Source organism: Chanodichthys erythropterus, chromosome 1 (assembly GCF_024489055.1).
Source record: "Chanodichthys erythropterus isolate Z2021 chromosome 1, ASM2448905v1, whole genome shotgun sequence".
In the NCBI taxonomy this organism is placed as follows: domain Eukaryota; kingdom Metazoa; phylum Chordata; class Actinopteri; order Cypriniformes; family Xenocyprididae; genus Chanodichthys; species Chanodichthys erythropterus.
In genome coordinates, this window is record NC_090221.1 from 9,418,452 (window position 1) to 9,433,897 (window position 15,446).

Consider the following 15,446-nt stretch of genomic DNA (forward strand, 5'->3'; position numbering starts at 1 on the left):
ATGATATCAATATTGATCATCGATACATATTGACAGCACTAACAAGCACACATTTATGCATACATATATGTTATATTACACAAACAAATGTGCTGCTGTTCCTCTTGAGTTTCATTTGCAAGAAAGAGAAGACATTTTTCCAAAGCAAATACAAAAACAAACTTTTTTTCCCTTTGGAATAACGTATGTGCGCTGATGAACTGTTCATAGTAAGACAACTGTGGAAAGTGCATTTGAATGTGCAAGAAAGTAAACCAGGTCATTTTGAATTCATGTTAACTTTACTGTGAATATTTTGCATCCCCTATGCTTATAGGCCCCATTCACGTGGCAAAAAAAACCCCTGCTTAAAGGTACACTTTGTGATGTTTTTTTCCGCTAGAGGTCGCTAGAAGCCTATTCAAAACAAAGGCGTAGTTTGATGACGCCAAGTTTTAGAGCGGAAACTTGGGACATGTGGTCTCCATCTTAATGGACGGTGCAAAAGAATAGGGATTGGAGTCTGGAAGAACTCATGTTCGTGGATGCGATTATTAACGTTACTGTAGTATGAAGCAGAGCAGGACCGAGTGTTGCGGGAGCTGAACGAGGAGCTGGAGCGATTGATCAACACACGCCTCGCGAGCAGCGGGACTTTTATTATGACACAGGCGCCGCTTCCGTTTTTCCGGTCATGAGTTTACGGGAGCTTTACTTGTAGACAGAACCAGCGGCAGATGGTAAACAGTAATTATGTTCCATAAATAAGTAACACAATCCACCATAAAACGTGCAAGAAGTAAATAAGGAACTGCTTGAAGCGAGCTAGTGGTTTGATGGACGCTAGACACTACTTCCGCATTTGTCCACGGCACTGTTGTCATGTGGTTTCTACGTCAGTAAAGGTGGTAACAAAGGGTAACTAACGTCATTGACAGGCGACTGCACTGCCCCGTGTCACTGTTTAGAATGGGAATTTTCTCATGATTTACAAGTAGTTGAAAACATTAGAGATATTGTTAGTAATCAGCTGGACAAAATATATAACACTAGCCTAGTGGTTTTTGGATATTTTACTGCAAAAATTTTACATATTGTACCTTTAATGAGTACTTTTATCTGATTTTTCCTGTTAAAATATCAAAAAAAAAAAAACTATTAAAGCTGAATAAACTTATGTTACATAAAACTTAAAGACTTGTTTTCACTGACTACCTACAAAAAGTCTTGCTGCACCAGCAGATTTTTTTCACTTTTTTACTTGCTTATACTTAAGTGAAGAAATCTGCCAATACGGTGAAACTAAGTATGCTTGTATTAAAGATACATTGTCTGAAAACAAGTTTTAATATCTTATGTTGCTTCTCAAGTAAAATGATCTTGTTTGAAGAATTTTTTTATGTTTTAAAATAAAAAAGACGAATTAAAAACTTATGAAGAAGTCATGTTTTTAGTGTACACCTATATTAATATCTGTCTGTGATCCAAAATACATTAGATATTTGATCATGGACATATATAACCGAGGGTCATGTAGTTGGACCTGTCGGTTTTCTGTGTTCTTTTCTGAAGGTACATTCCATCCAATTACCCCCTGGGTCATGTTTACAAAACACACAATGGATTACTGTCCATCTCTAACTGAGGCTAAGCCATCTAAGACATGCTCTTAGCGTCCAGCATTTCATAAAATCACTGAAACTGTTTCTTGTGGGAAAGTTCACCTGAGGGAAAACTGGCTTTTGTTAACACCGAACACGGGCAAAGAACTGTTTCCAGAGTTTTTCTTGGCAAACTTGCATTATTTAGATGGATCATGACCCAAACCGCACACTAAAACTCCCCAATCCTAGCAAAGCTCGAGCTTAATTTTAATCACATTGACTTTTCACTGCATTGGCTGCTAATTCAGTGTGAGCCATTAAGACTAGCAAAGATCAGACTAGCAAAGAGCATTACGTGCTTATTTCAAAGTATTATGAGAAACAAACAGGTGATGGAAGAGGATTTGCTCTCTCTAAAGATAGATCCCTGGTGTTTAAATAGAAATGTATGGCTATTTAAATTGCTGTTTAATTTGAAAACCCTAGTAGTACAATATACAGTAACCCTAGTAGTCTAGTTTGAACCTGAGTTTTAAAAAGTGAGTAGTGCGTATTATTTTGAGAGAAACTCAAGAGACTAGTTTCGGGTATCTAAAACAGTGTTTGTGTCTTTTCTCTGTCTTACACTGTGAGGAGATAAGAAAAAGTCTAAGACATTAGGAAAGAGGATTATGTGTACAAGCCAAGCACATGAGCATTAACAAGCAGTCCTTTAAAGATAAACCATTTTGTTCTTTTTTACTTTAAAAAAAACCCACCCGCTAAAATTAAATTTTCTCAAATCAAACATGATCAAAAATCTTCTTGAGTTTTAAATAACAGGCTGCATGTCTGTAGTTCTCAGATAAGTTATATTAGTCATATGGGGAGTGAGTGCTTGTGACTACAGGAAATGAAACCAAGATGTTTATAGTTCTTAGTTGAAAACTGAATTTGGTTAGGAAATATGGTTGAGATGTGACCCTTAAAATATTTGTGGCTTGGAGATAGCAAAGTCATGTGTTGTCATAGACCACCTGTTTTGAATATAAATTAGTCTGTACCAAAAAACATATGAAAGCCCCAGTAAACAATTATCATTTTACAAAAAAAAAAAAACTAAAAAGTAATATATGCACCCTTTTCCTATGTAAAGTCTTTCTGAAATGGTTTACAGGTAACATCAAACTGAACTAAAAAAGGTAACATCATACTGAATTTTGAAAAATATATATATCCATTTGAGGTATAATCAGTAAGTCTATTAAAAACAGCTTACACTTGAAGTGTTTCAGAACCTAATTTGCTTATGCTGATGTGAAACAAATGTTTTGGAGAGTGTATGTAGTGAATGGGAAGTGCTTGGTGCTTGTGACCTCTCAGTCAAGATCTGCCTGTTCAGGCCAGCAGGGTTAGCGACACGAGCAGCCGTGTTTAAGGAGATCACACTGACTGATGCCCTGTTGAACACAAAAACTATCAAAGTCAGCATCTGTTTTTTTTTTGTTTGTTTGTTTGTTTGTTTTTCTTTCTTTTTTTTCTCTCATGTGCAGAACAGTGTCTATTAGGGTTAGCTCCGATTCCTTTTGTCACATGACACCCTGGAAAATAAAATAAATTAGGTCAAAATTTGTTTGTTTTTTGAGCTGTATGTACACATTATAACCCTCATCATCAAAGTGAAAATAACATTTTAAAACATTCTGGAGGATTATTAAAAATTAATTAGTGAAATACCTGGTTTGGTAAAGTGATCATATGAGCCCCTTAAAGGCTATTTACACAACACCATTTTCAACAAAAAATGGAAAAAATTTTATGCGTTTTGGAAAACGGGTTTAAAAGTTGAAGTTTTTGAAAATGATACCGATATCATCTCAGTGTAAAGTGCAAAAAACGAGAAACTGTGAAAACACTGACGTCATGCACATGCCTATTACATGTTTTGTCTATCCACCTTATTTTTCAATGTGGAAATAAGGTGTTTTTTGCGAAAGTGGAAGACTTCCGATTTCTTAAGCCAGGCACACATTTAACGACTAGCTAAAACATTCTATGACTGTGCTCAACATACAGCGATTGTTTCCTGCGACTGAAGCCGATTTATATACTTACACATGGAATTTGAACACCGTTTGTAATCGCAGACTGAACGCAACTGGATCTGACTGGACGCGTTTGGGCGCGATCAGTCATAAGTATCAATTTACATTCATAATCAGCCTTACAATCGTTATAAATAACGAGAAGAGTATCAAAGTGCAGTAAACTATAAAAATAATCTGGATAGGCATGCGCGAGGCGAGTGCTCAGTAAAAGAATGTGTATACGCGCAGGTGCGTAGTCTTACTTTACAAAGTAACATCACTAACTACTTGTCTGGTATACGTAATACAGCATTTTTAGTCATTTTCGTGGATCTGTGTGAACGGGGATAGTTTTGATAACGTTGTCATTTGTACAAAGAAAGAACTTTTCCATTTTTGCTACATCCTTGTCGTATAAGCGTACCCTTAGATTAGGCCTATACCATTATAAACTTGCTCAGGTGCAACCAATCAACTTCCATCAACTCTAGTGATTTTGATTACTTCAGAATAAAACCAACTGTTTCTTGAAGATTCCACTGTTCGTAGTGCATGGCACTGCAAAGAATTCACCATGGTTGGGAAAGTGCTTTCAAAAGGCATCTGGGATAAAGTTGTAAAAAAGCATAAGTTAGGAGAAGGCTACAAAAACATATCAAAGGCTTTAGCTATCCCTCTGAGTTCTGTTCAGAGCATCACACATAGCCTAGATCAGGCCGTCCATCCAAACTGGAGGACCGAACCAGGGGAGGACGTTGATCAGAGAAGCTACAAAAAGGCCAAAGGTCACTCTGAAGGACTTAGAAGGCTTTATGGCTAGGACTGGTCAGTCTGTGCATGTGACAACTATCTCAAAAGCTTTACACAAAGCTGCCAAAAAGAAGCCTTTCCTGAAAAAGCGCCAGACTTATTTGCGTTATGCTTAAACACACTTTGAAGTCTCTGATGCCATAGGGCAAAAGGTGTTATGGTCTTGTTGGGGATAAACAGTTTAGGACCCTTGAAACCAGATATGTTGAATAAAGACCCGGAGTCAAAGTTTAAAAAAAATAATAAATTGAAGAAAAATTTAATGAAGAATAGTTTGCAGTTTCATCAGCAGAAGCCAGCTTCAAGTCTCACAAGGAGTTCGTAGGCCGCTCTGCGTACATTCATATTTCCACAACAATTATACTCTAACAGAGTCCACTAACTACGTCATTACTTCAGGTTGGATGATTCTGATTGGCTAAGGAAAATAGACAAGATTAGAAATTTTCCACACATGGACAGATAGTAAGAAGCATATCTCCCTTCGTCACGGTGATGACGAGGGGGACCCTAGATTTAGGTACCGGATGTCCTTTTGGGGTCATGATGTGGCGTCTGCTGGTCTCGAGCAGAATGCCAGTTGTCCAGTACAAAGGGACCTGCACAAAACACTTAGCGCACATACACAGATACACATGATTCACAGCTTCTTCAAGGCTGAAGTTGATCTGAGCTCTGCTCTGAGCAGGAAACTTTCCCCAAAACATACTGATAACATGTTCTTTTCTCTCAGTGAGATGTACAGAGGAAAATAGATCCTTTAACATACATTGAAGAAGTCATTCAAATAATTTAACAGAAATATAAATGTTGATTTATAACTTAAAAGATATATATTGAAGCAGCAGTGGATTCCAGAATCCACCAAAACTGACATTTTTGAACTGAACTCCAAGCGATATGTTTTGCGAAACAGAAACATACCATCTAAAACACACCATCCCTACTGTGAAGAATGGTTGTGGCAGCATTGTTGTGGAGGTGTTTCTCTTCAACACAGACTAGGCAATTGGTCTGGATTGATGGGAAAATGGATCCTGCCAAGTATATCCAAATTCATGAGGAAAACCTGCGTCCTTCTGCCAGACAGCTAAAGATGGGCAGGTCATTCACTTTCCAATACAACAATGATCCTAAACATACTGCCAAAAGAACAATTCAATGGCTTATGGATAGAAAGGTGTATGATGGTGTTGACATGCCAACTTTAGACCATCTGTTACAGCAGGTGTGAGGTGTGGTAAGAAGCGGGTCCCAGTCTGATCCTTTTTTTTCATCCTCAGAAAAAGGATTACATCGGTCACTATTTCCATAAATAACAATATGTTCACAAATGGGTTTCTGTTCATCACTTTAATTACAAAACAATGAAGCCTTTGGGAAAGAGTTGGGACCATAGTGACATATTTTCAGCTGTGTTTTGGGTACACCATTTAAAACAACTATAGCGCCACCTAGTGGCATGGAAGAAATAGATGTATATTTTTATATTTTTTATATATTGTATATTTTTATTTATTGAATTATTTTTTGGAGTGAAAAACTACTGATTGTGTAGTGCTGTATTTTTTTTTTTTTTTTTTTTTTGTCTATAAGAGAGCATTTTTGCAGTTGCATTTTGACATTTCTGATCTTTGCTATTTGTTAAGCCATCTAAAAACAATTACAGTTGTCAAATATCAAATGCATTTCTCACTGTCAATTTCAGATTATTATCTCAAAGAAATGTTGAGTGTAGCGTATTGGTTGGCTTAGGTCAAATACTGTAGTAACAGACAGTCAGCTGTTTGTATATGCCGCAGCTACAAACCCCCCTGAGGGTACAATAACAATGTCCCTCTAACTGCTTTTGAAGAAGCCGATGTTCTAAAATAGTCTCACACCCACCTCGTTCTCTCAAAACCCAAGAGGACCAATGCCAAGAGAACCATTTAAAGGTTTAAAGCAGAAGTTTTAAAGCTGAGTGTACTTTGATGCCTGTTCATGCTCATCTTCTAAAAATGAAATTACTGTATGTTATGAAGCTTTAGGAGCGCTGTAGGAGCAGTTGTTATTGTTATTCTGGCTTCGTGACTTGGAAACTGAAGCCACGGTGAGTACATGCCCTAAATAGACACATGCTATGTCATAGGTGGAGCTCTATGATGAGAGATAGAACCGTAGTAGTATTACATTTCTGTCGTCCAACCAAATGACCCTGAGGCTGACACTCTCATTCATACTGTAGCTAATCCATAAGTCCAATTCTGTGTTTATTTTTATATACATTGTTACCAGAAAAAGATGAGGACTAATGAACTAATAGGATTAGGAGCAAAATGAGCATTTTATAAGGTGGGCTGTGTAAGCCAAAGAGAGGGAGGAGAGTTTGCACTATAAAGGCGGATAAGACGATCTGAGAAACACACTAGCAAACGTGCAACAATCAAGAACAAAGCAGAGGACACCCTCAGGAACTTGCACACAGGTAAGAAGATCTGGACTGTCATTACACTAAAACAAATGCACATATAGACTTTGAGGTGCAAGTGACAAAGCATAAGATAGCTGGTTTGGATTCAGTTTATATGAGATTGTGGTTGAGTTTTTTTTGTCTGCTGGATATGTGCACTTTTTGTCTAATTCTTGCTTTAGAAAGATTGATATGTGGCATAATATGTGCTTAAATACAAAGATAATTAGACAGTAACATGTAGACCTGAGGAGCATTGGTTGTTTTCATGGTCAGTGGTTTGCTTTCCAGTTATTCCTGCACCTAATCCTGATGGTAACTGGCATAAACTGATGAAACAAGGTTGTCTATATCAAGAATATCTACAACTGATCATGAGAATGATACGAATCATCTAAATCTGACATTAATTTGCTTCTTGATTGTACTTGAGAAAAGACTGCGATTGTTATGTTCATTGTGTTTAATTTCTCTAGAATGTATGACAAAAAGATTAATATTAATTTTATATTAGGCCTATTACTATGGTACCACACAAACAAATAATTTTAACTCAACATGTACACATTAGAAATATAGTCTGACTTTTAAACAAGAGCATGACAGCTGAGCTGCTCCTGCTTAGGTTTTTATATTATTTAAAATATTTATATTCAAATATTTCCAAAGGCCATACAGTCCCACATTTTAAATAGTAATTTAATTATTATTGCAATACCTTAAAAATATATCACAGATATTTTGCTGGCTCTTCCCAGGTTTGAAATAGTTGGCTTCATTCACACTGAAACGCATTAAAAACAGATAAGAGCTAATCCTGAGTGCGGCTTCTGTGGAGGATTATGAAGCAGTCTATCGTTATGCTAATCTCCTCTTCCCTGATTAGCCCTAGTGGATTGAAATCTCAGCAGGACAACATATAAACATGAATAGTTTTCCAAACACTGTACTCAATTCAGGGCAGGATGTTAGTTCTTTTAAATGTTGCTAAACCAAACGACCGCCCTCTGCTGGCACATTTTACACACTAACCATTTCACTTCTCATTTCAGAAAGCTTCAACTGACTTTCCATAGCCATGGCAAAGTAAGTTTGTGCATATTAACATTTTACAAATATTTTAAATATGAGGCATAAAGACAATTAAAACATCATACACACAATTGAAAAGCATTTAAGATCATAATTTCTCCATATTCTACAGACTATTCAATATGTTTTTTTATATTTATGACACCTCTCTAGATTAAGCAACGTTCGTGTAATTCTCCTACACCCTGTTCACAAGTAGTATTAAATCTGTAGAAGTCTTTCTGGTTTTCAATCCTGGTGGATTACCAGATTATAAGAAATCCCTTTTAAAATGGATTGACAGGATTACCACAAGAGTAACAGTGCAAAGCTTAGCATATGCAGATGACTAATCACCTCATGCAGACTAACAAGTCATATTGTACAAAAGCAACAAATATTGAGATCTGTTTAAAATGGAGTACATTGGTTTTTTAAGAGACCAACACATTCATTTCAGCAATATGTAATGGTCAACATTGCTGGATTTTCCCTATTTATTATTTTACTGCAAGTTGTATCATAAACTACCTCTAAATCAGTAGACTCAAAGCAGTTAGATGCGTTCCTGGGTCATATTTTGCTGATCCTGGAATAAAGGTGCGTTCACGTGGCCTTGTAATTCCTGTAGTTACGGGTTTCTAGCTTGTAAAAAGCGTTCACGTCCTCGTAGAGCTCGTAATTACAGCTTGTAAGCTGGGAGGCCGCTGTACCACCTGACCACTTAGGCGTTGATAGTGGTGCCAAGGAAACGCAAAATTCCCAGTCCAAGGACCAAAAGGACGTTGAACAGCTCCGAATATAACGTCACGTGTTGTTATCTCAAGATTCCGGTTAATACGAGGTGACGTGAATGCAGCATTACTTTCCTGTCCAAAAATTGAATCATAACCCTATCCCTACCCAGAAGTTATCCCTGCAATCAGAGGGAAATGACACTGATGTAGGAGCACCTAACCCTGGTTGTAAGCCTAAACTTGACATAAACTGTGAACTTAAAGGTGCTAAAGAGGATCTTTTCATCGACTGAGAAACCAAAGACTGTTAGTTTTTGAAATGAGCGCATGCGTAAGAACAGCCCCCCTCCTTCACAGCTCATTTCGAGGGAACGCCTCCCAAAACTCGTGCACGAGTATTGGAACACGAGTGTTTACTACTGGCATGCGCTGTGTCGTGTTAGTGGATTCATTATGTCGGACTCACCGCAGGTAACTCATAATCTGCAGTTGTTACTCCTGTCTCCTGACAAAAACACTGCATGCAGCGCCTGCGGAGTGTGGAAAGTTACTGGAGCGCGCAGCCGCGCACGTCTCTCACGAACGTCACGGCAGTGATTGACAAGCCAGAGGGCCAATCGTTTACGCGATGATTGCGTAAACGTTTGGCTGATGTTTTTAAGGCCCTACCTCGTGCACAGATGATGTATATTAATATTATTACTTTCAGTGCACCTAATAAATAGTCTTTTATCAGTTAGTAAAGACAGTTTCAAGTAATATTGCAAAAATGTATAAAACAAAACATCCTCTTTAGCACCTTTAACATGACAGCGGGACAGGCTGGTTTGAGTAGTAACACACACAAACAAAAGAATTGCCTTGAATTTAGATTGAAGACTACTTTTCAAACTATCGCACCACTGAGACCACATATTGAAATTAGCGTGTTGATAATTACCATTATTATTATTATATGCATTTAAAGGTGAAATGTGTCATTTTTGTGCCAACACTGGAATCAGACAAGAGTCAAAATTGCAAAAATATTTATTGTTATCAAACAGGTTTCTCAAACACTCCCGTCTGCCATTGGTCAGACTCACGCCAAAACTCACGCTATTGGCTGAGCTGCGTCTTTTGAGACAAACATAGATGTTGCTGTGTCTCAGCCAAAAACAATGTTTCTTTTACATTAGAAATTACACACATCCCCTTTAAAAGACTAAACTGAGCTTCTATCAATGCTTATAATATAAAAACTGTATGTTGTTTCTACAGGGTTTATAAGAAGACTAGTGGCAATGGTTCGGTATGGTTCCTTTTATACTGCTTGCACCTCACATTATGTCCTTTGCTTCATATGTACGTGTCTTTTAAGACACAAGAACATGATAATCATCTCAGTCATGATTTATTACAGCTTTGCCTTTATTTGGGGAGAAGAGACTTTGTGGACCATGTGGAAAGGGTTGATTCAATTGGTACGTTCCACTTTACACTGAAAAATGTATCATTCAACAAGATTGTGAGAAGTTGTCTCTTTTTTAATTAAATGTATATATGTATAACACTGCATGTTTCTATTTTTTAAAAAACTTAATTTCCCTCTCAGATGGGGTGCTCAAGATTGATCCTTCAGAACTTAATGGAAGGAAAGGTATGATTCTAATATAATAAATTGTCCATAATTTAATTCATTTAGACACTTTATCTAATTATTACATTTTATTTTTCAGTGTGGGTACAGCTTGCATGTGCCTTCCGCTATGGAAGAGAGGATCTGGATGTGATTGGAGTTTCCTTCAGGAAAGACATCTGGATGAAGCGCATTCAGATGCATCCCTTTGAGGGAACCAAGCCCCCAAATACACCAATGCAGGAAGCGCTTTTGAAGAAAGCTGGAGATCAAGGACATCCTTTCACTTTTGATGTAAATCCACACTTATGCAACTGCTTAAGAATTGAGAAAACAATCAAGGATTTCCTTCATTTGTGTCTCTCCTGTTGTGTCTCAGATTCCAGTACGTCTTCCATGCTCAGTGTCCCTTCAGCCAGCAACAGAGGATGCTGGGAAGGTACAATAGCAGAAATACATGCACACACACACAAATGCAATCACAAACAGATAACTATGTCTCTTTAATATGTTTACTTTTACAGCCTTGCGGGGTTGACTATGAAATCAAAGCCTATATTGCACATGAAGCAGGCGACATAGATGAGAAAGTTGAAAAGAAGTATGTACTGCTCCATTTTAACATAAAGATACTATCGAAAGAAATTAATAAATTTTCACGCTGATTCCGGTATATCTACCAATATAGGGACACTTGCCGTTTGATTATCCGCAAAATCCAGTATGCACCAAATGAGCTATCAGCCGGACCCAAAACCGATATCAACAAACAGTTCATCACGGCAGACAAACCAATTCACATGGAAGCCTCCATGGAGAAGGAGGTACAGTGTGTTTAAATGCCTGTTAAGTAGATAAATTTAAGAAATTGTGATTTTTTTTTTTCATCATATGCAGTTTTGTGTCTCTTGTTTTCTCATCCTTTTAGCTCTACTATCATGGTGATCCTATTCCTATCAAAGTCAAAGTGAACAATGAGACCAGTAAAGTAGTGAAGAAAATCAAAATCAGTAGTAAGTATTTTTATAATTCATATTAATAAACAAAACAGCCAGTCTTCATCCATTTAAGCTACTTAAAGGTTTAGTTCACCCAAAAATGAAAATTATCCCATGATTCAGCCAAACACAATCGGAGTTATATTTAAAAATATTCTGGCTCTTCCCAGCTTTATAATGTATGGAAGAGGATTAGGGCCAAGCAATAATAAAAAATAAAACCATCTTGATATTAAAGTTGTTAAATTTCGAGAAAATAGTCTAAATAAAATGTTTAGAATAAACTCGTTATATTAAGAGAAAAAAACTCGTTAAATTTCAAGAAAAAAGTTTAGATAAAATGTTGAGAATAAACTCGTTAAATTACGAGAAAAAAACTCGTTAAATTTCGAGAAATAATCGAGATAAAATGTTGAGAATAAACTCGTTAAATTACGAGAAAAAACTCGTTAAATTTCAAGAAAAAAGTTGAGATAAAATGTTGAGAATAAACTCGTTAAATTACGAGAAAAAAACTCATTAAATTTCGAGAAATAATTAAGATAAAATGTTGAGAATAAACTCGTTAAATTACGAGTAAAAACTCGTTAAATTTCGAGAAAAAAGTCGAGATAAAATGTTGAATAAACTCATTAAATTATGAGGAAAAAAAGTTGTTAAATTATGAGAACAAATTCGTTAAATTACGAATTTGTTCTCATAATTTAAAGACTTTTTTCTCATAATTTAACGACTTTTTTTCTCATAATTTAATGAATTTGTTCTCATAATCTAATGAGTTTTTTCTCGTAATTTAATTACTTTATTCTCAACATTTTATCTCAATTTTTTTTCTCGAAATTTAATGAGCTTTTTCTCGTAATTTAACGAGTTTATTCTCAACATTTTATTTTGACTTTTTTCTCGAAATTTAACTACTTTAATCTCGAGATGGTTTTATTTTTTTTATTATTGCTTGGCCCTAATCGTCTTCCCTAATAATGGGAGTGAATGGAACCATTTTTTTTTGAAGCCCAAAAAAGTGCATCCATCATAAAAGTAATACATACGGCTAATACCATACGGTTAAAGGCCTTCTGAAGCAAAGCGATACATTTTTGCAAGAAAAATTTCCATATTTATAACTTTATAAACTATAATCACTGGTTTCCGGTAACGGAATTCGCAAGTCGAATTCTGACCCAACGTAGGACGTAAGAGTAGCGTAAGCTTAGGTGGGAGAAGACACCTCTCGCAGTTCAAACAAACAAGGCTGAGCAACAAAATCAAGCTCCTCCAACATTTCTCTTTAAAACTCTCGTTTTAGATATCTAATTCTTGACCGGTGTTTTGCTCTATCTATCCTTTGAATCCGAGTTTGTCAATATATATGTCAATATCATATGTCGGGTTGGTAACTCTTTCGCTGGAACCAGAAGGACCCAGTTCAGAAGAAACTTCAGAAGGCCTTTATTATGGATATGGATTACTTTTATGATGGATGGATGTGCTTTTTTGGGCTTCAAAAAAAATGGTACCATTCACTCCCATTGTAAAGCTTGGAAGAGCCAGGATATTTTTTTAATATAGCCTAAGTCTGATTGTGTTTGGTTGAAAGAAGAAAGTCATATACACATAGGATGGCATGAGGCTGAGTAAATTATGGGATCATTTTCATTTTTGGGTGAACTAACCCTTTAAGAATGACACATTATTGTTTTTAAGTAGAAGTGTATGTATTTCCCACAATGAAAAATAAACTTTAGCTCATTGTGTTTCAGTTGACCAAATTACAGATGTACTGCTTTACTCAGCGGACAAATACAACAAATGTGTCCTGAGTGAAGAATTCGGGTAAGTGCAAAGACCTCCACATCACATTTGTGAATCTGTCTGAGAATTTTTTTAAATCTTTCTGTGTTTTAGTTTTATACATACATCTTTCATATGCTCAAAATACAGATAAAATTGTTTTTAATTGTCTTTGAGATCTGAATTGATTGAGATCTTTTGTAACAGGGACCAAATTAATGCAAACTCCACCTTTGAGAAGGAATACAGAGTCACTCCTCTGCTGGCCAATAACAAAGAGAAACGTGGTCTTGCACTGGATGGCAAACTGAAAGATGAAGATACCAACTTGGCTTCTTCAACAATGTCAGTTAATCTGCATTACAAAAGCATTAGACAGATTTTGTTCATAGTCCAAATAACAGCTCTGTATTTTTATACATTGTCATACATTATAAATGACAGATAAACAAGGTGACTCATCTACATCTCTCTCTCTGCAGTCTGCAACCTGACATGGATAAGCAAATACAAGGCATCATTGTCTCCTACAAAATTAAGGTTACTCTTGTAATGGGAGGTGGTCTCTTGGGAAGCCTCACATTAAGGTTTGGATCTTCATTTTTCTTTCATCCCAATGTCATTGGACTCTCAGTGGAGAGTCACAGTGGAGAGTTTTTAACCTTCTTCTTTCTCTGCTGACTTCTCTGTTCTACCATTATGGTACATATTCAAGCACAACAGTCTGCTTAAAGGCATTGTTCACCCAAAAATGAAAAATATCCCATGATTTACTCGCCCTCAACCATCCTAAGTTTCAGACAAACACAAACAGTGTTAAACTTAAAAATATCCTGGCTCTTCCAAGCTTAATATATGTAGTCACTCCTGATTTTAGTCCAAAAAAGTGCATCCATCCATCATTAAAGTAATCCACACAGCTCCAGGGGGTTAATAAAGGCCTTCTGAAGTGAAGTGATGGGTTTTTGTGATAAAAATATCCATATTTAAATCTTTATAAACTAAAATAACTAGCTTCCTTTTTTTTATTAAACAACAATGAAAATAAATTCAGCGGTACATGGTGTGTTGTGTTTTAGCTTTGTGAGCAGTGAGAGTAATGAAGTCATGTTTATCTTCTGTACACAGTGATATTACAGCTGAACTCCCCCTGGTTCTAATGTCACCCAAACCAGCAGGTGAGATTTCTGTTCTTCATTATCTAAAATGAGTGTGTGGGGGGTATATACAGCCCAGTTATAGGATAGTTCTGTATATGTGACTATAACTTTTTCAAAATTTCCAATAGTAAACATCTTACCCTGTTTATATAGTGACACTGATATGAAACATACTAAAGAGCACAATTTTCTTGTCTTCTAACTGCATCCTTGTGCATTCTCAAATTGAGCAGAAGTGTAAGTATCAACGTAAACTTGTTTCTAATGTTGAGACAGAATATTGAACTTCTATGTGCTTTTTGTTTTAAATCAAAAATGGTCTTTTATATATATATATATATATATATATATATATATATATATATATATATATATATATATATATATATATAAAGCCATTGTTAAAGTAATGTCATTTTTAATCCAGGACTGACATCAACCTCGAATAGAATCTACAGCCAGTGACGGTGAGGAACTAGTCAGGAGGAGAGACACTAAGGAATAGATGCAGATACCAAACAACTTAATTTCATGAGCTATAGACCATAATTGTTTCAAATACCTGTGTAAAAGGAATTCTCTGTATAATGTTGAACGTGGGCTAAAGGCCTTGTATACTAAGATAAACTCAATGACAATGAAATCAAGCATTGGTCTGATGCTTTTAAATTGTCATGTTTATTTTCTCTGCCTTTATCATGGGAACTCAGTGTAATAGTGTTTTAGTTTCTTTTTGTAAGTGATTAGTGTTATAAAATATCAGGGAGTAACATTTACTTTAATTATAATATTATAATTGTATATTTTAATTTATTTTTGTTGTTGTTTGTTTTGTTTTTCTGGCTGTGGTGATGATGGAAATTAATAAACATTGGACTGTTATTTGGACCACTCCCAAGTCTTTCCTCATCCTTCATCATGTATAAAGCAGTTTATTTTTTGCACACACACACACACACACATATATATATATATATATATATATATATATATATATATATATATATATATATATATATATATATATAAGTGGATCAAAACCTTTCATCAAAGTTGTCCTAAAACCTTCTTCTTAGGACAATTTTGATTAACTTTATTGATCCACTTCAAATGTTGACTACAATATGTAAAGCCAATGTGACCCTGGATCACAAAACCAG

The 15,446-nt window shown here is 35.8% G+C and overlaps 1 protein-coding gene across 1 annotated transcript; it reads left to right on the forward strand.

The window, feature by feature from the left end:
- The first annotated feature begins 6,127 nt into the window (after nt 1-6,127).
- arr3b (arrestin 3b, retinal (X-arrestin)) lies at nt 6,128-15,172 on the forward strand. The gene is made up of 16 exons (XM_067387051.1): nt 6,128-6,551; nt 6,737-6,926; nt 7,964-7,997; nt 9,980-10,010; nt 10,122-10,182; nt 10,314-10,358; nt 10,438-10,631; nt 10,717-10,776; nt 10,862-10,938; nt 11,026-11,161; nt 11,266-11,350; nt 13,096-13,168; nt 13,334-13,471; nt 13,609-13,713; nt 14,255-14,304; nt 14,714-15,172. Exons 3-16 carry the CDS (start codon nt 7,990-7,992, stop codon nt 14,749-14,751), a joined length of 1,101 nt encoding a protein of 366 aa, XP_067243152.1. The 5' UTR covers nt 6,128-6,551; nt 6,737-6,926; nt 7,964-7,989; the 3' UTR covers nt 14,752-15,172.
- Nucleotides 15,173-15,446: the final 274 nt, after the last annotated feature.